This window comes from Xiphophorus hellerii, chromosome 18 (genome assembly GCF_003331165.1).
Source record: "Xiphophorus hellerii strain 12219 chromosome 18, Xiphophorus_hellerii-4.1, whole genome shotgun sequence".
Classification (NCBI taxonomy): domain Eukaryota; kingdom Metazoa; phylum Chordata; class Actinopteri; order Cyprinodontiformes; family Poeciliidae; genus Xiphophorus; species Xiphophorus hellerii.
This window is the reverse complement of record NC_045689.1, coordinates 1,558,019-1,581,609: the sequence shown is the minus strand read 5'-3', so window position 1 is coordinate 1,581,609 and position 23,591 is coordinate 1,558,019. Positions and strand designations below refer to the sequence as shown.

The 23,591-nt window shown below is 44.3% G+C and overlaps 1 protein-coding gene across 1 annotated transcript in view; it reads right to left on the bottom strand.

The window, feature by feature from the left end:
* The window catches only part of exoc3l2b (exocyst complex component 3-like 2b), a 37,364-nt gene that overhangs the window by 8,361 nt on the left and 5,412 nt on the right, over window positions 1-23,591 (bottom strand). Inside the window, exons 2-9 of the mRNA XM_032590942.1 lie at window positions 10,152-10,655; window positions 9,377-9,618; window positions 2,304-2,557; window positions 1,953-2,219; window positions 1,759-1,877; window positions 946-1,060; window positions 719-829; window positions 253-353 (exon numbers count right to left, since the gene is read on the bottom strand). Of these exons, the coding sequence (XP_032446833.1) occupies window positions 253-353; window positions 719-829; window positions 946-1,060; window positions 1,759-1,877; window positions 1,953-2,219; window positions 2,304-2,557; window positions 9,377-9,618; window positions 10,152-10,655 (1,713 nt within the window). The remainder of the gene's footprint in view (window positions 1-252; window positions 354-718; window positions 830-945; window positions 1,061-1,758; window positions 1,878-1,952; window positions 2,220-2,303; window positions 2,558-9,376; window positions 9,619-10,151; window positions 10,656-23,591) is intronic.

The window sequence follows — 23,591 nt, the reverse complement described above, 5'->3', positions numbered from 1 at the left end:
GGAGAGAAAAGTATTCACCCTCCTACAGATTTCTTCTGCTTTTTTCATCTTACTTAAATGTTTCAGATCAAACAAAGTTTTAAACTTGACCTCAAGAAATAGCTTTTTGTTAAACCCAGAAGAACGAGGGTTATTAAGATACATTTAAAAAAATCTCTCACGTCCAGCAGTCAGAACCGGACCTTAAGTCCAGTCACATTTTGGTTCTGCAGCAGGAAAAAGGATCCAAAGCTCAGCAGCAAGTTGGCGTACCTGTACAGGAAGTCTGCCAGTCCGTTCAGGCTGCACTGAGCCACCCGGGAGCCTAGACTCCTGTTGATGGACGCCGACCGCTCCAGATCTACCTGCAGCCTCTGAGATGACAGCAGCAGATGGTTACCATGGTGACGACTTTATTTATATGGAGCTGAAGCCGTAAAATTACTTTCGTGGTGTTTAATTGTCCTGAATTTTCTGATGTGCAGATGAAAACTGGTTCAGGTTGCAGTGACTTGCTTTGCCCACTAGAGAGCAGCAGAGAGTTGACCAGACGTGTGTGTGTGTGTAGGTGTGTGTGTGAGATCAGGACATGCTTAATGTTGACTTTGGTTGCAGCTGAAGGACAAATCCAGAAAACAAAAAGAATTTCTTCATAATCAACTCATAATTTGCTCTGATTTGTTAACTTCGTCAAACAGGAAGCCCTATCCCATGTGCTGTAACCGTGGAAACGCTCTACCTGGATGACGGTTTTGGCCAGCGTGATGTGGTACTCTTTGACCTGCAACGTCTCCATCCACCGTTTCTCCTCGTCCTCCAGAACCTGACTCAGCTCAGTGGTCACCTTCGCCTGCACAGGAAGGAGCCGGCCATCAAATCAAACGCACCTCACACATTCCTACCTCAGATCATCTGCCTGTGGTGACGGGGAATGTCGCCCTCTGCGGGTGTGTTTGAGCGTCTCACCCGGACAGAGTTGAGGCAGTCCAGCTCCAGTCGGTCCACCGTCTCTGCAGGCAGCAGAGGACTCAGATGGGAGCGGTTAAACGGACTGGTGATGCACACCGTCCCCAGAACGTCTCTGGAAAACATCCAGCACACACACACACACACACACACACACACCCACGCACACACACACACACACACACAGAGACACATAGGGGTTCACACTCAAGCTCAATGCCTGATCCACTCCAGTTCAGTAAAACCCAGAAGATCAAAACACCTTCCTGAGTTTCCAGATTGAGTTAATTCAGTTCAGTTTAGATTTTTATCCATAAATTATCGTCTCAAGACACTTTACTAAAAATTAATTCCAATTAATATACAGGAAAATGTGTATGTCAGTCGTTCTCCAGGCCTTCTTTTCCATTGCACGATAGTTCAAATAATTCTGGATTTAGTTGGATGCAGCAGGACACACGCCTCCAAATTGCACCCAGGCTTGTCTGTGCTGGTTGCTATGAGACCAGAGAAAGTAACGACTTATTTTGGCCAAAAGGCGACGCAGCCGAGTTTGTGTTTAACTACTTTCCTTCATGTTTTAGATGAAGTGAACTCTGGTTCGGTTTGAATGCCCATGTGAACGCCAAGCGGACCGGAGACCGCTCCAAAACAGGAAGTGGACTACAGCGCAGGATCTCTCTACAAATGGTTGAGTCAGCTGATCAGCTTCAGTCCAACTGTTCAGGTGACCCGGTCATGTGATCAGGCGACCCGGTCCGGTTTGAAGCAGTATGAAGGTTTCGGGTCTCTCCAGAACCAGCCGGTCCATACCTGTTGTAGATGTTGTACAGCCAGTCCAGCAGAGAGTAGATGTCTGTGATCTCCAGCTGGTTGTCGGTGATGACCTTCAGGCGCCTGGCGACCGCCTGGTGGTAGCTCTCCACATACACCTGGTAGGGGTCAAAGGTCAGGGTAATGAGTGAGGGCCTGGAGGCGGACAGGTCCAGTTCGGTGTCCAGTCTCACCTGGAAGGCCTGGAAGTCTTCGGGGTAGATGGAGACAGCGTTCCTCTTGGCCGCCCCCAGGTCCTCCACCGCCCTGGCGCGGAGCCGGTCCAGGTACTTGTCCAGCTCTCCGGCCGTGAACTCTGCCCTCTGGGGCAGCGAGGAGTCGGCCGCCTCCTCCACCGCCTCCCTCCACCTCTGCTTGAGGCGGCGAGGCCTGGGGCCCCCGGGGGCCGCCGCCTCACTGAGGGCCCAGGTTTTATCTGCTTCCTCTTCCTGCTGCAGGACCTGGGGACAGGAAGTTCTTCCTCTGTTAGGCCTGAAATGTCACAGGAATGTTCTCCATGTCAGCCCTCACCTGTCGGCCCTCACCTGCACCACCAGCCCCAGGTTGGGTCCCGCCGTCGGGGCCCGCAGCGACTCCCTGACCACGGCCCACAGCTCCTTCTGCAGCTCCTCGTACAGCAGCTCCACGTCCTTCGCCTTCCTGCGGCCGCCATCTTTGACGGCGGGGCCGGCGGCGTCCTCGGGCTCGGCGGCGGCGTTGCACTCCTGCTCCAGCTCCAGGATGTGGGCGTCGGCCAGGAAGAGGTCGCGCTTCTTCACCAGCTGCAGGATCTCCAGGACTGGAGGAGAGACGGGATCGAAAATGTTCGATTTCAAAACCAAACTGAGTTCAGGAGAAAACAGACAAAAACACAACAAAACAGGGAATATGAGAGGGGGAGGGGGCATCAGGGGGAGAGGGGGTGGGGGGGAGGTATGAGGGGAGGAGGGGGTGGGGGGAGGTATGAGGGGAGGGGGGGTATGAGGGGGCGACTGACTGACTGACGCAGCATTAATGTTGGAATAAAGTAGGAAACAGGAGACGGTCAGCCTGAATGTCCTCACTTTGTCCCAACACGCCTGATCCCGAATCGGGCCGGTCCCTACAGGCGCACACACACACACACACACACACAGGGTGGGACCTCTGGATGGAGGGAAACACACCCTCGCATGTTAAGGAACACACACGCCTTCTCCTTACGTTACAGTGTGTTAAAGCTCTTATTGTTCAGTTTGGGCCTGCAGAGGAAATCTGTTCCAGCTGGCAGCATTTGGCCCCGCCCACCTCCACCCTCTGCCTCACCACCACCATCATCACCATCATCATCGTCATGATGAAGTCAGAAACTCGCTGACTTCATATCAGAGTAACATCATGTTTGGACCAATCAGAGCTGCCGCTTGTTTCGTCTCCATGCTCCCATTGGTCGGTTCTGTCCACAACCAGGATACTTTTCCACGGCGGTTCTGTCCCCTACAGGAACCGGGCCAGACCGAGACCAGTTGAGTCCAGAACATCTGCTGGGTGAACAGAACCGGACCGACCCGACTCAGAGCGGACCGGGAGCGGTCGTTTGGACTGACGTCAAAAAATCCAGAAAATCTTTTTTTACCAAGAAATGAGAATAAAGACATTTAGTCGCTTTTCATTTTCATTCAGTTTAAAATTCATCAGGTTAACGGAGAATCTTCATCATCACACAGCAAGACGGTAAACACAGGCTAAGGCGCTAGCAGCAACATTCAGCTAGCAAGCTAAATATTCAAACAGATTAATATGTAGTTTACAAACTAAATATTTAGTTTGTAAGCTTATTTGATTTGTAAGCTTTACAAACAAAAATATTAGTTCCAAGCTAATTATTTAGCTTGCTAAGTAAATATGTGGTTAGCTAACTAAAAGCTATTTTTAGCTCTGCAGCATCACGTTGCTGGAAGCTGCAGGTAAGCTGAACGTTCATTAAACGCTGCGTTCAAGGTCAGATTCCCCAGCGGGACGGAGCGGCCTGTCGTCATGGCGACGCTGCAGCAGAACAAACGGCGCTCTGTCCCTGGACCGGCTCTGACTTCGCTCACATGCTAGCAGGGAGTTTGAAGGTCACAGAGAATTTCTGAGGCTGGTAACATGTTTCTGTCTCCAGGTGTCTCCACATGACCCCGGGTTGTTTTCACAATAAGAGCGCCTTATGGATCATGTGATCCTCCAACAGAAAAGATTTAGTCTGATTTCAAGTCAGCAAACTGAGGAGACAGGTTTGTGTTTTTATGTCATAAGAGAAGAAAAGGGGATTAAAAATCTGCCATATTATCTCCATGTTCTATGTTCATTTATAAAAGTTAAACAACTCAAACTAAACATGTAGTTTGAGGCTAAATATTTAGTTCAGTTACTAAATATTTAGTCTGCTAATTAAATACTTAGTTTATAGCTAAATATTTAGAGTGACGCTAAAAATTCAGCTCAAAATTCACATTTATTGTTGAAGGTTGTGGTGAGAATGTGTCGTTTTTTGGGCTGAATGATAAAATTATTGCTGTTATTTCAAACAAACGCAGTTTAAACGGAAGCAGATTTCTGTTCTTTTACTTTGAAGGGAAGAATTTGTTTCCTGATTTCATCTGAGATGAACTGAAGCAAAACGTCTCTGCTGCTGGCGCCGACCCGGTTCACTGATTCCATTGCTGCAGCGTCCCAGCCGGGTCAGACCAGAACAGGGCCAGAACCGGATCAGAACCAGACCAGAAACAGGCCATAACCGTATCAGAACCAGACCAGAACCAGATCAAAACCGGACCAGAACTGGGCCAGAACCGGACCAGAACCAGATAAAAACCGGACCATTACCGGGCCAGAACCGGATCAGAACCGGGAGCAGAGCAAACACTGAGTTTTCCTACGGTCAGTGAACGCACCGCTCCTTTCTTTGAAGCCAACTGAGAAAAATGAACATTTAGTTTTACAGTATTTAAAATGTAAAATGAAGCAAACAATAAATTAATTTCTTCCACTGAAGTTCAGTAAACGCAACCAGATAAATATGAAGTTTATTTTGCTTTTTGATGCAAATTAAAAACATTTTTATCAAAAGAACAGATTTCAAGATTGAAGATTATTAATCCATGCATGAACATTTTTTCGCCCAAATAGCAAATAAATAATGAAATATAGAGCAAAAGTAAAATAAAACTAAGACTAAATTATGCAAACTACTACTATAATTATTTTGCAAATAAAATAATAATTTACCATATTTTCATTTCATCTGACTTTTCATCCAGCTAATAAGAAACAATAAAATCACAGGTGAATCAGTTTAAGTCATTAAAAAAAACGTCGCCCTCCAACCACTTCCTGTCGTCTTCTTTGTGGTTTCCACCAGCGGTGGTCATGTGATCATGTGACTCCTGATGTAAAAAAACTGTTTTCATTGCAGCTTTGTGAAATATAAGAAAAATAAAAAACATCAATTACTTTTTATCAAAAAAGTTTTTTCTAAATAAATGTTTTTCTGTAAAGTGAATTTATTTTTATCTGGCCAATCAAAACGCAGCTGCTGTCCGCCTGACTGCGTTCTGATCGGGACGCTTCATTGGTCCAGTTCCTTTAGGATCAGAACCGCTCCGGTTCCAGTAATCATTCTGGTTCGGATCCATGTCTAGTTCCTGGAACCGGACCTGGAGGTGAAATTCTTCTCAGTAAAGCGGAGCCTGATGTGTGATGAGTTTAAACAGGATTAAAGGCTGTTTGGACCTGCATGGCCCACACACACACACACACACACACACACACACACACACACACACACACACACACACACACACCATCAGCAGCAACCTGATCTGCTCTGCTGAATCGCTGCTTTTAGCGTCACCTGAACACAAACCTGCTGATCTTCATCAACCTTCCCTCAAACGGAGATTTCGTAAACATCCAGGCTGGAAATTCACCGGCAGAAACTTTGGTGCTTCGGTCGTGTTGTAGTCGAGACCAAGACCGGCGCCCCGCGCTACATGACTCAATAAAATGTGGAATATGATCAAAATTGCTTCTTAAATTGAACTGAAAAAAATCATATTTCCATAAAAATATCTAGATATTAAATACTTAGAGCAGAAATATATTTAGCCAATATCACTATCAATTCAAACTCTATGAGCCACAATCAGTTCTGGTGCCATCCCTAAAACGATAACGCCCTGGGCGGTTGCCCATTCTGCCCATGTCAGAAACCACCAGAGCAAAACAAGCTCAACTATGGACACTGAACAAGGAGCAAGTTTTAATATGAAAAAATCTGAAAAAGCGCACACTGATATGAAAAAACAACAGTTTGTCCCTGAACAGCTGCTTTGCTAGCATCACATCCACAGAGTTTACCTTCCTTTGAGCTTCTTGTCTGAGTGATAAAGTCAGTCGCACCGTCTGTCAACATGAAACTGCTGAAGTTTCATCTCACCATGTCTGATCATTTATGTAGCGAGATTATTTTACTGACGTCTCAGAGGAGCCCACTGCACATGTCTCAGAGCGCCGCGCGCGGTAAGACGTAAACCACGTCACTGCTTGGATTTTAATCGGTTTTTCATCCAGTGAAAACAAAGATGTTAACAAATAAACTGGACAATATGCTGGCAATTTTGTGACATTTCCACAGTTGTGGTCTGGGAATAAAATCCAGAGACCTGAACGCTAAACTTCGGTTCATCACAGCAGAAGAAAAATTAACGTTTTCCTCCGTTTAGGTTTCGTATCCAAACTGTCCAGCTGTTCTGGTTCTTCTTCTGTGGTTTCCAGGAGGAGAATAATAAACCAGGCTTTAAACATAAATCTGTATCCACCTTTTCCAGACAGTCGCTCGGGTAGGAAATGTTCGGTAATGTCCACAGGAAGTGATGTCACATGTGGATCCCTGAAAGCTTGTGACGGTTTATCCTCTCTGATCAACCAAACCCGTTGGTCCCAGGCTCAAGCTAGCTTCCTCGCTAACACTAACGCTACGTTAACCCCAGCTGAACGTCACACAACCATCCTCCTGACGTCAGGCAGCTTCATGTCGCTTCATCAGCAGCTCAGCTCGTTTATTCAGACTTTCAGTCTAATCTGTTGCAGCTGAACTTTAAGCTGGTAACAATCACAAGCCTCATTTGACTCAAAGTACTTGGAACAATCACAAAAAACAGGTGGATGTGGCGTGATCCCTGAGGAACTCCTCAGGTCTCCAAGTCCACAGAAAACACATTTGGGGGAAGCAGTAGGGGGCGCTGTTTATAAAGTTACACAAACAAAAATTATTTAGCCTGTTATATGATAAAAAAAATGAGGCTCAGGTTTCAATGTCATATTTTCACCACGTCATTTATTCATTCATTCATTCATTTATAAATGTCACAGTTTCAAACTAAACATTTAGCTAAACAATTCACATTAGGATATAGTCAATATAAATTCGCTAATATGAATATATGAACTAAATATTTATAATATTTGTAAATATTAGCATATAGCTAATATGGAACTACTAGCCAAATATTTAGGTTAGAGCTAAGTATTTAGCTGACAACTAAATATTTAGTTTCAATTACTTAGTACTTTCAGTTACTAATTAACTAGCCAATTAGCTAGTTATTAAGCTTTACAAATATTTATCTAGCATAATAGCTAGCTAAGTATTTAGCCTAGAGCTAAATATTTAACTAGCTAAATTCTTAGCCTCAAACTAAATGTGTAGCTTGAAACCAGAAGCTGGATTCTGCTTCATGAATGGCTGACAGTGAAAAAATTACATAAGTTGTAGTAAAGTTTTTTTAAGTCAAGGTAAACCGCTCTCTCTCTCTCGCTCTCTCTCTCTCTCTCTCTCTCTCTCTCTCTCTCTCTCTCTCTGCGTTTATCCTTCACAATCAAATACAATCAAGTCCAAAAATATTCATACCCCCAGCAGGTTCAGGTTATTTTTTCCCAAACTGACCCGGTGTTTTTATGACTGGAGGTCATCTCCAGGTCCTGGAGTTCTGCCTCTAATCTGATCTGTGGAGGACGGGAATCATTAGGGCGATGGAAAGGAGGCCTTCCAGCCTCAAAGCTCATTACCAAAGATAACAGAAAGCTGCAGGGGTATGAATAGTTCTGGGCTTATCTGCAGCTTTAATGAGTTGCCAGAGTTACAGATAAAGAGCAGCAGCCGGTTCGGTTCGGCTCGGCAGGTGGAGCCGCTCTGCTCTTATCAGCACCGGCTCTTTGAGGTCAAGTAAACGTTGGCAGATGGTGATCATGGAGCTTTAAACACTCAAACTTTGATTAAACCCACTTTGTTTCACTCTGGCACTTTCCACCGCAAACTTTCCCCTTTTCCGACCTTTCAGAGTCGGACAAATGACGGAGAAAAGATCCGATTAATCATTTATGGAAACAAACCTGATCTGGTTGAGGGTGTAAACAAGGGTGTGGAGGAACCAAACCCTCATTACGAAACAGCAGAGTCAACAGGCTGGGAATAAACAAAAGGAAGTCTCCACATATTTACGATATCACACACTTCCCAGTCAGATTCCAGTTTGTCACTGGATCACCTTCAGCGGCACTCGGCTGATTGTTGGCGTCACGTCTAAGAAGCGCTGATAAGATCTGCAGGGTGATGTGAAAACAAACTGGACGATAAAACGGCTTCCAGGGGAGGAAAACACCTGGAGAGCGCCGGGTTCGGGTCTGACACGGAGCGCCGCAGCGGACCAGAGGAACGCCGCTGGATTGTTTCTCCGTACAAAGCCAGAACAAGGAGCCGAGCCGCAATCACGCCGCTGGACTTCCCTTCCTCACACTGAGCCACAGAAGACCAAGCACTTCCCCTGAGCCCAAAATACTCCGAGTGTTTGGTAACCGAGTCGCATGGCGCTCCAGTTCAGACTCAGTCAACGATTTCCCAACAAAACTGCGATTCAGAAGCTACAGTCTAGTACTGGGACCATTCATGTTTACATCAGTGTTCAAACCTTTAACTCTGGAGAGCAAAAACTGGCAAATTTAAAACTGCAAGCAGGTCACAGAGTTCATTAAATTATGAATGAAAACAGTTTTAGTTCACCTGCTCAACAATAAACTAATTCTTTATGAAATTCATTAAAGATCTAAAACATGAAAAAGGCTTCAGACTGAAAAATGGGCCATTTTCAAAATGCTTGGGTCAATTTCTGATGACCCAAACATTTGTTGGCCAAATTTTAACCATTCTTGACTCGTGGTCAGGGGTCCAATAGAATCATTTGAAGGGCCACAAATGGCCCACGGACCACACAGGGAACACCCACTAGCGTTAGCTATCTCAGAGCTAACTAGATATTTAGTTCTGGTATTTAGTTAGCGCTAAATATCAGAGCTAACTAAATATTCCAACGACCTTTCTATTGAAACACATGTTGGAGATAGCTCTAAGCTATATTTAGCGCTAAGCTATATTTAGCTCTAAGCTATATTTAGCGCTAAGCTCTATGTAGCTCTAAGCTAGCTAGATATTCAGAACTAACTCCAACATGTTTTTCAGGAGAAAGGTCACTAGGACTAAATGGACCAAAGCCAATCGGGCTCTAGGGGGCGTTTGGTCGCCTCCTCATGGCTCTCCTACCTGACAGAGGCTCTCTGGGTTTGACCTCCTCCACCACCTCCTCCTCCTGCACCGGCTGGTCCTCGGGGCCCTGGGACATTCGGTCGGTGATGGACTCCCTCTTCAGCTTCCCCAGGCCCACCATCTTCATGAAGGTCAGGCGCCGGCTGATGGAGTCGCAGTCGCTCTCCGAGCAGTTCAGCTCGCCGTTGGTGAAGGATTCTTTGCGGGAGCTCAGGGAGTCGCGGTATTTTCCTGCGAATCTGGAAAAGATGGCAGCAAGTCAGGATCTGATCTTTATTCATTGTCTGAAACCTCAACTCAATCACCCAACTCAGACTACAGCATCTCTGGCTGTTGTGGGGTAAAGAAAGTCTTCCAGTTGGACATTAAAACATAGAAGACTTTCTACAAACTACTTTAACCTTTACAGCCTGCATCCCTGAGGTCGTTAGAAAGATTTCAAATCAGAAGTGAAACATCTTAAAAAAAAAAGAAGAGTCCGACTGTCTGCCATTCAACCACTAAGGGTTATAGGTCAAGCATCTCTGCTGATGTACCATTCGTCTGTTATCCTTCTTGTTTGTATCTTTTTATTATGAAAAGGCAAAAAATCTCAAATCTACTGCCAAGTTTTATCAAAGTACCTTTAGTCAACAAAACCAAAGAGAAATCAATGCTTCTATGAATAGATGGAACATAAATGTTTCCGTCACTAGAGGATCTGAGTCATATGTCCCTTGTTTCTGTCGTTTCTTGTCCGGTGAAATCTACAGAAGGGTAAGCGGTGTCTCACCTGAGCAGACTGCCCTCTGAGCTCCTCCTGCCTCTCTTCTTCTTCTGTGAAGGCGACGGCGTTCCCTGCAGCGACCCCTGTGGGGACGGCGTGTTGCCATCTTTGCTCTTTCCCGACATCCTCAGGTTCTTCCCGAGTTTTCCGAGACTCTTCAGCGGCGACTTAAACTTGAACGAACCCTTCACTGACCCTCCGCTGCCGTTTCCTTTCTTGCCTTCGTTGGCCTCGTTCTCGTCCTCTTCGTCTTCAAATGGGTTGCGGTCCCTCGGCATGTCGCCGTCCAACAGCGAGCTTCCTGGTGACCAGTGGCTTTCATGGCCGCCGTTGCCATGGATATTGTCATCATCGTGTTCGAAGGGGTTGTGGTGGGGAGTGATGTTGAGACTCATCCTGCGGAAGAACAAGGCGTTGTCTAGATTTGGACCACCGCCTTTCAGGCGAACAGGGAGGTTCTTGAAGATAGGCATGATGGAACCGGGGGTGGGGGGACTGGGGTGGGAACACCTGAGGATGGAAGAAGAGACATCAATTGATCAATCAACCAACCAGTCAATCAGAGTCTCTAAAGTCCCGATCTAAACCAAAATGAAATTAGATATGATCAACGATGCCGTGTTTTAAAACCAGATCAGGTAAAAATGTTCCAGCTACATGTGCACCAACAAATCGGCTCCGATTTCCTTCATTTTGGGAGATCATTGATCAACCGACACTTCCCTGAGAAACCGATCGTATCCACCAACCTTATATATCTTAGCAAAGATCTGAAAATCATCCTCCTCCAGTGGCTTACATTGGCCACCCTTTTGGTGCCAACGTGGCAAAGAAAAATCAGAAGGTCAAACTTTTTAAAGGTCGCAGTTGGCTCATCACTAGTTCCAAGGTTTTCAGCTTTATCATGCAACAATTTTTCATCACGATTCATTCACTGGACCAGCTACAGTCCATCTGGACATAAATCAACCAGTGGAGACATTCAATGACTTTTCCAGACTAGAGTTAGATCGCATGTTTACTTCCTAATGTCCAGCAGGGTTCATCAACCTTAACCTCTGACCTTTACCAGAGTCCAGACTGGAAACAAGACTTCTTGTTGTTGTTTTGTTAGCTTATCCATAGTTTTAAAAACAGGTAACTTCTTTCTGGAAAGCCACAGATCTCTGAGCAATAAACTGGTCCAATCTCTGTGCAGGAATGATCTAAACTTTGTTTTGTTTCCAGAGTAACTTCCTGTCCTCCGGACATGGAGTCCTGAGGGATGATGGGATCTGATTCTGGTGGGTTTATGCTTTCTGAGAGCTGTTCAGGACCAGACTGACGGCGATGGGACAACATGTCTCCTCCTGAAATGTCTTCATCGGGTCATTGATTCATCATCATCATCACTTCAAATCCTCATTTGTTGTGTCATAAACTGGCTTTAGTCTGACGGAAAGATCAAGAAGATCAACAGAAACCTCTACAAACATCGTCAACTTGTTCATTTTAATGGAAATATCTTAACAAATCAGACACTATGAGACACACCCTGACTGACGGTGTTCGTTTTATTGAGAAACTGAGTCCAGCAGGTAAATGTTTGATCAGAAGCTAAACGTTAACGCCTGACTTCAGGACCGCAGAGACACTTCCACCCTCCTGACTTTACTTTGTTTTTCCTGAAGGATTTTGAAGACCTGCTCTGAGAATCTCACTCTGCCTTCCTGATTGGCTGAAACATCAAGTCTCCAGTTTTACTTTCTGCTACCAACAACTTCAATGACGTTCAGCTCAAACCCCTAAATATGGAGGACAGGTAATCACCATAAAGCATAGTGGAACGCCACGCAGATCATTAGATCAGTTATAAACGGTCCGAACGCCAGCAGGACAAAGAGCCATAAAGTCTGCAAACATTAACAGGCGGCTGCAGAGACCGTCTTAGTGACACCGCAATGGTTCCTAGGAAACACGTTAATGATTAAATCGGCCCTCAGGTGAGGCGCGTCACTGGTTTAAGCCGTTTCTATGAACCTGAACATCCATCATGACCGATAAGGGTTTTACACCGTCAGTCAGAGAAGAGGTGGGTGGCGTCGCATCTTCAGCCCCGGGAAACTTTCAGCCTGATCAAAGCTGAAGCATCTTATGCTAATCAGTCAGAGTCCCTGAGCCAGCAGCCAGTCAGGCTATCAGGACCAGGATCATGGGTCTGAATGGCTCACAGCAGCTGACTGCACGCCGGTACAAAGTGTTTTCTACATACTGAATCTCTGTAAACTGTCATGAACCTTCTGGTGTGAAGGAAAATGTCTGAGAAGTGAGGAGTTGAAAACTTTTCATCAAAGAGGTCAAAGGTCACATGTGGGGTACCCCAAGGTTCAATCCTAGGACCCCTTTTATTCAATATTTATATGCTCCCACTAGCTCAGGTTATAACAGGAAATGATATTAGCTACCATAACTATGCAGATGACACACAGCTCTACATTACGATGTCACCAGGTGACCTTTGACCCCATCCAATCACTGAACAGATGCTTAGAACAGATAAATGTGTGGATGTGCCAAAACTTTCTCCAGCTGAACAGAAACAAAACTGAAGTTATTATTTTTGGACCTAAAGAGGAACGATCTAGAGTTATAGATCTAGAGATATAGATCTAGAATTATAGATCTAGAGTTATAGATCTAGAGTCAAAGCACAGCTTCAGTTATTACAACTGAAAACCAGCGATCAGCCCGAAACCTGGGAGTAGTGATGGACTCTGACCTGAACCTCCAGAGCCACATAAAGACAGTTACAAAGTCGGCCTTCTATCACCTGAAGAACATTTCCAGGATTAAAGGACTAATGTCTCAGCCAGATCTAGAGAAACTCATCCATGCGTTCATCTTCAGTCGTATTGATTATTGCAACAGCGTCTTCACAGGTCTGTCCAACAAATCAATCAAACAGCTGCAGCTGATCCAGAATGCTGCTGCTGGCGTTCTGACTAAAACCAGGAAGATAGAGCACATAACACCAGTTTTAAAGTCCCTCCACTGGCTCCCTGTAGCTCAGAGAATAGACTTTAAAATACTGTTGTTAGTTTATAAATCACTGAACGGCTTAGCACCACAATACATTAAAGATCTGCTGTTGTTGTATCAACCTTCCAGACCTCTCAGGTTCCGGTTCTGGTTCTGCTCTGCATCCCCAGAACCAGAACCAAACGAGGAGAAGCAGCTTTCAGCATCTATGCACCACAAATTTGGAACAAACTTCCAGAAAACTGTAAACCAGCTGAAACACTGACTTCTTTTAAATCTCAACTAAAAACCCACCTGTTTAGGATTGTATTTGAAACGTAATCAATTACAAATTTATTGATGGAACTTGACTTAATGCTTTGTTTTGATTATTGATTCTATATTGCTTTGTGTTTCTGTGTTTGTAATGATGTAAAGCACTTTGAAATGTCTTGCTGCTGAAATGTGCTATACAAATAAAATTTGATTGATTGATTGATTGATTGACCATCAACTGGTTAAGTATTGCAGAACAGCAACAGTATCTCGTTATCCATTTTAAACCAAAACAGTTTAAACAACACCAGTCTGTCCGTACGCCAAGTTTTAGTGTGAAAACTGCTAACTCTTTCTGCATGAGGCATCAGGCGAGAGATCTACTGATCTGTAGTTCCTGGTTTTTATTTACATGCTAATGTACAGAAAACGTGTTAAAAGTAGCTCTACTGTTAGCAGTTGTTAGCAGAAATGTGCTAACCACTAGGTATTTGTTTTACAATTAAAGAAATGCTTAACTTTTTAACACATAACCATCACATGACTGAATAGGAGGATTCTGACATGATTGTTTCAAAGAACCATAAACGTCACATATTGAAACTTTTCTCATCAGAAAAACTTTTTTCTTGTAATTTTACGACTTTTTTCTGTTAGTATTGGAACTTTAATCTGCTAATTCTTGTAATTTAATTTTTTAAGCCATATCTTCTGTATTTATAAATGATGGAGACCAACTGCTGCAGTCAGCTAGCATGCAGGTTTGGATGCTAGCTGGTAGCATCCGGGTTGGCCCCAGATGAATGAGAGCCGGAGCAGCGGCCTCTGAAGCGGTAAACACCCCTGGAGGTGGACTGGGAGCGGATGTTGTTCATGTTGCTGGTTTCCAGTCTCACCAGCTCAGGACGCACGGCTGCTGCCAGAAATAGAAACCGCTTCTAACGGAGCAAACAGACTTGTAAAGGAAAGTCTCTCACACACACACACAGAGACGCTGCTACAGGGTGAAGTAGGAAGTGATTCAGTGGCGGTTGCTTCCATAAATACCCAGCAGCCCCGGCGGCGCTCGCACAGCCTGTTTTCTTCCAGAGGGTCGCAGGGCATCGCGGAAGCTGCTGGACACAAACAATGGAGCGGAAAGGACAGCGATAGTGTGACGGACGGAGGCGAGGACTCCGGGGTCCCATGCTGCTCGCCGCAGGGCGGGGCCCGGGGCCCGGCTGGCACAATGCTCAGGGGCCCCTGGGCACGGTGGGGTCAAAGGCCACTGGTTCCCCCCAACATCAGACGGCAGCTCAGGGCCGTAGCTTCATCACTTCAGGTTGTTTGTTTCTCTGTGATTCTGAATAATTTCACATTTTTCTGTCGCTGATTTTTTGCCTCTTAAACCTGGAAATATTTAACATTTAAAACATTTATAACCCGAGCGTCACGTCACATTCACTTTATTCAATTTAATATAGTCATTGGTTCAGTGACATCAGTTCACGTTCTACTGACCTGCTAATGTGCTAATAGAGAAGCAAATTTTTTGATTAGCATTTTCTGCTCATTTCAGAAACATTTAGCTCACTTAGCTTCACCTGAATTAATTTTTAATTTTCCCAGATAAATCCTAAAGAGTTAATTGATTTTCAGTTGAATAAATTTGAAGATCTGTGTTGAAGTTTTGGTTAGGAATCCTTCAAGAAGTTTAAGATTTATTAGACCCAAAAACTTTATTTCCAAAGGAAACATAAAGGAACAAAATAAAAACAACATCTAGGAGCGATACACAACACATCCAAATTCAACTGGTGCTGCAGGATTGCAGGTTATCAAGGGCAGATATCATTTGAATTGAAGCTAACACTTTAGCATTAGTTTTAGCTAAATACCTCGTTGATTTAGCAGGTTAGCATTAGCTTCCGATAAATACCTTGTTTGTGTAGCGCTTTAGCATGGGCCTGTAGAGTTTTAGCATTAGCAGAACTAATGTTAATGATTAGTGCTGCAGGGTTAGCAGGGCTAACATTTTAGTTAGCGGCGCCCATGACTGAGAATAAAAAATAAAAACCCTGAAGAACCTGAACCAGAAGCTTCCAGACGCTAACAGTTTGATTTCACTCATCAGCTTCTGATGTTCAGCTGATGAATCTTTGGATTATTAATTTGATGAACTTTGGAAATGATATCAGATAATATCATTATTATATTATCTAATATAATATAATAATATTATATCAGAAACAGATTTTGTTTCTGTCAAATGTTGCAGATCTTCAGGATCAGCAGCTGCAGGATCTCCTGCAGTCAGACTCTTATCCTGACGAAGTCATGAGGATTTATTTATATTGTGCAACTCCATGAAATTCACAGAAAAATAAAACTCTGCGCTGATTCTTGGTCTCATCCTGCCAGCAGCAGGTCAACCTTCGCCTCCCTCTCAGGTTCCTGCGAACAGAACGTCATGTTCAACAGGACGAGGCCACGACGTCTCGACCTTTTATGGTCACCAGACACAAACAGGAAACCAGGAAGGCGAGCAGATACCCAATCAGGCTGAGCCCTGACCTGCAGCCGCTTCATGACAAACGACTGCAGAGATAATCAGACTGCAGCAGGAAACCGTCAACTGGAATAAAAATCATTTCATAAGCTGATCGACTACTTCCTGCTTCAGCCTCCCAGCTCCTGGTTGGTCAGAAACGCATCACTTTCCAGCAAACACAGCGGAAAACAAATGACAGTAGTCACAGATTTATTCCTGCATTCATCAGATAGTTTGCTAAAAAAGACTTGAACACAGCAGAACAGCCCGGTTCATCTGTGGACATCCTGGAGATTTAAAGGTTATTAATCTGAGGCCTGGCAGAAAAACCTCCAGGAGAAAACAAGGCGGCCGACTCACAGGATGAAAGAGGGAATCAGTTAAAACAGGCAGAATTATTCTACTGCAGTAAAGTTGATCAGAACCAAGCTGACCGCTGCCGGACGGAACAACGTCTCTGGTTTTAAAGGTGAATCTGAAGCTTCGGTTTTTCTGCAGAACTGAAACTCTCCTTGGTTTGTTGAACTCAAAGCCAGAAAAGCTGAACGGAACCAACCGGTCTGCAACGTTTGTCCTGAAATGACGGGAGACGAACTGGAACATTTTGGGTTTGTTGCAGAAATCAGCCGTTGTTTCTCTTTGAGCTTTAATTTAATTTGACTCAAACAGAAATGATCTTGTTTCATCAGTTTGATGTGGACGTTTCCCTCGGCGCTGCAGGCCGGGTCAGTCAGCTGGTTCTGGAACATGAGCCAGAACCAGTCAGAACCTTTCACTCATCCTGTGGGTCAGAACCTGGACTTTCCTCTGCAGCTTCATCCCAGCAGCTGCTTCTCTGCAGAAACGCTGCTGAGTCGGAGCTTTGCTTTAATGAGACACAGATGCAGCCCGGTCGCTAACCGGGCCGCGGGTTCTGAAAGCTCAGAACCGCCCTCATCCTTCAGCCTGGAGCCAGACTTACACAACCCGAACCAACGGAGCGTCTCTGGTTAATATCCGGAGCCGTATGAATGCAGAAACTCCTCAAAAACATGGCCGCCGGCCCGGTTCGCAGCCGGTCCGGTCCGGCTCACAGTCGACCCGGTTCACAGACGGTCCGGTCCGGTCCACAGTGGTTAAAAAGGTGACGGAGAGTCGAACCCATCTGACAGGCAGCAGGAGTTAAAATATGTAAATAAATAAAGTCGTAAATATAAAAATGTCAGAATCTAAAGAACTTTACAAAAACCCGATCAGCCAAACCCATAATTAAACATCAATTATGGATAAAGTGCAGCTAGGCACCGCTAGCTAAAAGGTTAGCTATGCTAATCCTAAAACACTAATCATAAACATTCGTTCTGCTAATGCTGAAGCGCTAAATGAACACTGTATTTAGCAGAAGCTAATGCTAAAACACTAAACACAACATCAACACTTAGCCACAATATTTAGCACTCAGCTGGTTAGCATTGAATATTGCTAACTAGCTGAGTGCTAAAGCGCTACAACAAATGGCATTAAGTGGAAGCTAGTGCTAAAGCGCTAACTTCAATTCAAAACTCATCTGGTCCTGAGAGTCAGCAGGAGCAGCAACAGTTCACTTCTTCCATAATGACCTCGGATTAAATCTTGTGATTTTTTGTTCCTGTATGTTTGTTGTTTGAAATAAAGTTACTGGAGAACAGAAAGAGAAAAACAGAAATGCTCTAAACAGTCTTCAAGCACTTCAAAATAAGAGCATGAACTTCAACTCAGACGTCGAACTTTATTCAAGTCAAAGTTTACAAAAGGTTAATCAATGCTTTAGAATTTATTTGGAACATTTAATGCAGGGGAAGCTGAGTGTGGTAAAAGCTAATATGCTAACAAGCTAATAAGCTAACAGCGCCTTAGCCCAACTGGTTAAAGATGTTTGGATCTTCACTGCTCTCCAGCAAACAATCCACAGAACTTCTCCCAGCTCCGTCTTAAACATAATGAGGAGGCTGAATGAGGAAGATTTCTCTGATTTTACCAGAACCAGAACCAGAACCAGAAGTTCTTCAGTGGATCAACTCACAGCAAACAGTTCATGGCTTTTTGTTTTGGACAATAAGACAATAAGAAACCCTTCTGCTCCAATCCAGGAACAGAACCAGCATCCAGAACCAGCAGCTCCAGAGTTTGGATCAGCGGACGAAGCCCAAATGAGTCAGCCCGGTCTGACAGAGCAGCACCAGGACTTTGGAGCCAATAAAGGTTTTTATTGATCCACCATCGGCTCCAATGGTTCCTGATCAGCAGGACCAGATATTTACATACACTGTAAAAAACGACCATCTGACGTTAAATCAGAATAAACTCTCATGTCTGTTAGATCAACAAAAGGAATGAACTAAACCAACACAGGTTTTAGCAAAAGCTAATGCTAATTTCAACCATTAATCTTCATTTGTTCATTTGTTGTATACTTGCCATTTGCTAAATAAAATTACTTGCAATAAAAGAGAGAACGCAAGAAGAGGAGACAGACTTCAAAATAAGAGCATGAATATAAACGTCCTTACAGTCAATAAGAGAAAACTTCAACACAAATTTTGAACTTTGTCCATTTGAAAGTTTGAGAAGAATGAAAGCTAAAAGCTAAATGTTTTCAAAGTTAGCAAAAACTCTAAAACGGAAAATGAAGAATTGGTTCTGCTATTAGCGCATTAGCAGAAAGCTCCTGGTTAAACCCTGACCCGTTAATAGTGGCTCCAAAGTGACTTCAGGACCAAAACAAAGTCTGATCCAAAGGTTTCTGAGCAAGGCGGCCCAGAAACCCAACCCAGTTCTACCGGTTCTGTCTGGAGAAATGGGCCAGAGCGACTGACCAGTTCAAACCGGTTCAAAGAAAACGATGCCAGGAAGTTTCATCTGACGGAGACAAAGGAGTTTTCATAGCGTATGTAAACATCTGGTTCCTACTGTAAAAACTCCAACAATTTAAACCCGAAACATAAAAACCAGAGTTTCACATGTTGCATCACCGCAAACTCAAAACTGGAAAAACGTCTCGATGTCTTGAACTCATCATGGTTCCTGTTCAAAGCCTCCATTTTACTGCAGATTTTATCTTCACTGTTTGTTCTCCTACGATCCAACAGCAGCTGAAGGCGGCGCAGCGGCTGCCCTGCTGCTGCTGCTGGACCTGCTGCTGCTGCAGGTCAGATGGGGTCACTCATGTTGTTGGTGTCACCACCAGACGATCCGATCTGATGTTGACTCTAAACACACATCCAGGTGTCATCGGATCTCCTGTGTAATCCTGCTTGTTTTGTTCACCCTTATCTTAAGGCTTTAATCTTGATTAAACTTTGTGTTTTGTTGTTCGAGTGAATCGAATGATGAAGTCAAACCTGCAAACACATAAAACTGGAAAAGGGACGAAGACATTTTGTTCCTTTGAGTCATTTTCACCCTGATAACATCCAGCTAATCTTTACAAGCCCTGGATAAAATGGTTCCACCATGATGGTCTCCATCTTTAAACTAAAACAATTAAACTAGTGGCGGGCACTGCTAGCTGAAATGTTAGCATCGCTAGCCCTGAACACTCATAAACATTAATTCTGCTAACGCTAAACCAACACGGTATGTAGCTGAGGCTAATGCTAAAGCGCTAAACCAGCATGGTATGTAGCTGAAGCTAATGCTAAAGCACTAAACCAGCATGGTATTTGGCAGAAGCTAATGCTAAAGCACTAAACCAGCATGGTATTTGGCAGAAGCTAATGCTAAAGCACCAAATTTAACCATTACGCCTCATTTATTCATTTGTTTTATACTTTCCAATTCTGAAATAAAATTTCTTGTAAAAAGAGAGAAAAGGAGGACAGGAAATGGAACTGCTATGTAAACAAACTTCAAAATAAGAGCATGAATCTAAACATCCAACTCCCAACCAAAACTTCAACTCAGATGTTGAACTTTATTCAACTGAAAGTTTACAAAACAGCAAAGTAAATTAGCGATTTAAGATTTGATTTAGGGGAAGCTAAGTGGCTAAACCTTTTCAAAGTAAGCAAAACTTTGAAAATGGTTTGCTAATTTTGTTAGCAAAAGGGCTAAGCAAAACATTTGTGAGGTTATTAGCACATTAGCCTCTGCTTAAAGTGGTTTCAGATTTGTTGTTCCCATGTGAAATGAATTTTCGGTAGAATATCCTGAAATATCAATTAAGGAGAAGCAAAGAGCTCCTGGTTAGAACATCTCCTCCCCCTAGCTAGATAAAAACCAACAGGAAACTAGCCAGCAGTTAGCGTCACAACTCCAGTTAGCCTCACAGCTAACTAGGGTGCTAGCTCCAATTAGCGTCACAGCCCCATTTATTCATTCATTCATAAATGTCACAGTTTCAAACTAAATATTTAATTAGTGAACTGAATATTTACTTTGTTAGATATTTAGCTTAGAGCTAAATATTTAGCTAATATGAAAATTCAGCTGCCAACAACCAGAAGTGGACTACCAAAATAAAAGCTGATCTCTGGCTTTCGAATCGCCTCGTCATCGTTTTCCTCTTTTCTTCTTCAACATTTCAGCTTAAAACTCTGAGCCGCTTTGAAGTCCAGACTTTTACCAGCAACGAAGGGAAAACACCCAGCTTTTATTTTGACAGTCCACATCCACTTATCAGCAAGTGTGTTTAGTTTCTAACCTGAATATTTAGAGCTAAATATTCAGGTTGGAGCTAATTAGTTAGCTTCCTAACTAAATATAGTTGGTATTTAGTTTGACTCTCCACACTGAACATGGTGAAAACCTGACCTGCTGCAGAACCCAGTTCACTTCTGAACCCGGTCAGCCGGATCTGCAGCTTTGGTTCTGCCTGATGATGTTCTGAACTCAGGCGGTCCAGAACTGCTGGGGTCACGGAGGGGTCACGGTGACGGCTGAGTGTGTGTGTCTGCGTTCCTGCTTTATGACGGCCGATCGCCTGTTAAAACGCCTCTGGACGTCCGTCTTGGTGCGTTTCCATGGCAACTGCTGTATGTGTTGGCAGGCGGAGGCGAGCGCGGCTCCAGGAAACGTTTTTCCTGGAGCTCCTGGTCCGTTCAGCGGGACGGCTGGTTGGATCGGCCTGTTCAGACGTGAACCGGAGCCCACAGACTTCTGGGAACGATTCGGTTCATCTCAGTTCAAACTGGTTTTTTCTCCAGGAGATGCTGAGGCTTCAAAGCAGCTCTTTGTCCATAAGCATGATGCAGGAGGCCGTAACCATGACGACGCATCTCATCTTTCACTCCCAGCCACCAGGAAGTTCAGGCCGGTCGCTCCGGCGACCAATCAGAGGCTGGCGCTGCCGTGATGTCACAACAGGGGTTCGTTTGTGTTTCTGTCACCGACAGGAAGCTGAAGTGACAGAACCAGTGGGGGGAGGGAGGGGGGGGGGTTCTGCTTCATTCATCTTCATCTTCCTCTCATGACTCCATCCTGCAGAGCTTCAGTGAGGAAGAGGAGGAAGAGGAGGAGGCTGAGAGTGACAGATGAATGAAGAGGGATAAACAGGCTTTAACCAGCCTCCATTATTCTGTTTGACTCCTCCGGACTCGGCCGGGTCGGCGGTCGGAACCGACCCGCTTCACCCTGGAACCGGTCCAGAATCTGCTCCGTGTTTCAGGCGCGTCTGCAGGCCAGACCTGCTGGCTGCTGCTCGCATATTTCACTCAAATCCAAACCAGATCCTGGACTTTACTCATCAGTCCCACAACATCTGGAGGCAAACAGCCGCAGATTTCCTGCAGTCAGTGAAGGCACCATGGCTTTGGGCTTGCTGCGTTTCCCGCCTCCTTTTGTCTAAAGTTTTCTCTTTTTTTAAGTTTGGACATTTAAGAAATTGAATCCCTTCTAACATGTCGACATGTTTCAGCCTGATGGGATCCACCTGATCAATAAAAACTCTTCCAGGTTCAGATCAAACATCAGCTTTTACAAAACGCTGGAGATTTTCAGTTCCCTCTTGTTATAAACCCAACTTAGCAGATTTAAAATCAGAGAAAAATGACTAAATTACTCAAATTAAACATAAAAGTACAGATTTATGGATGCAGACACCTTTAAGTGAGTAGAGGACCAGAAGCTCCTCAGCGCCTCAAACAGTAAAAAACATCAAGAACTTTGTTTCTGTCAGTAAAACAGTTGGTTTGTTTCAGTTAAAGAGAAGAAAAAATATTAAATTATGCAAATAAAAATGTATGAAACCTTTAGAAATCAATCAATATGCCACTAAGATGGTTTCACAGGATGCGCCAAATCATTATTTCATTTTCAGTCTCTTGATTGAATTGTAATCTGCACAGACAGACAGTAGGAGGCGCTAGAGCACCTGTCCTTTTCCCTCTGGACAAAAACAACGACCTGAAGAAATATTTTTTCCAGTGTTTGTGGCTCCAGAGAGAATCCGGCTCTGATCTGAAACAAATAAATCTGCATGATGTTCCAGATGCTCCGCCTCCATTTTTATTCATCTGCCCACAAAATGTCTGTGCAGCAAAATTTACCCTCTAACTTGAGAATATTTATGAATAAATCTACTTTTTTTCACCAAATCTTTTATTCCGAGTCACATGCAGCTTTTTTTTTTTCTTCTCCGAAGAGTTTTTGCGGCGCTAGTGGCTCGTTTTTTTTTTTCCACAGTAGGCAGACAGGAAGGAGGGTGAGGAGAGGGGGGAAGACATGCGGCAAAGGTCGTCGGGACCGGGAGTCGAACCCGCGACGTCCGCGGCGAGGACTAAGGCCTCCAAACGTGGGGCGTGCTAACCCCCTGCGCCACCACAGCACGCCCCCACAGAACGCATGCAGCTTTAATCTCAGGCCATGCTGCTTCCTGTCGTCCCAAACTGGACCACTAGATGGCAGTGTGAGGCGCTAGCAGCACCTTTAAATATCTTGCTGCAAGTTAAAACTTGGTTACAGATTATATGAGTAAATAAATTCATAAAGGTTGTTTATCAGACAGATCTGCCAGGTGGATCAGATGCAGTAAAATCTGAATTTCCTTCGGGATTAAATTAAATTATGCCGGTAAATAAGTGTCAGGCTCAGGGTTAATCAGTGACGCGTCCTGCGACCTCAAACTAATTTCAATGTGAAATCAAAGTCATTCAGAGACCAAAAAGAGGAGAAAAGGGCAGAAAGTTTGGAGAAAAGAAGAAAGAAACTCATTGATCTGCTTAAAACCAGCATAGATCCAGAACACCAGCCCATCAGAACCAGCAGAATTCATTATTTTACAGCCTCAAATCATCTGGAAAATTCTGGAAATTTGTTGGTTTTGTTCATATTTAGCAACTTGCGTGGAAAAAGATTCCGTTTGTTTCTCCACTTACTGGTGGCAGACATGTTGGCGGTTCGGTCCGGCGGCTTGACCCGGGCTGGGAGCGCCCAAAGCGGGGAGAGGGAGTCGGCAGAGACCGGTCTGAATCCCGCAGCTGGCTGCACTGAATGCGCCTCTAATGTGCGCAACGGCGGGAGTCCCCGAGCGGCCCCGAGGGGCGTTCAGGGACACTCTGACAACAGATTAATTTATGTTGTTTTAAACTCTGCTGGCGCCGGGAGACCGTGAAGTGGTCATACTGAAAGTTTAACCTTCCACCTATAAAAATACTTAAAAACCAGATTTAAAACTCTTTATAAATATT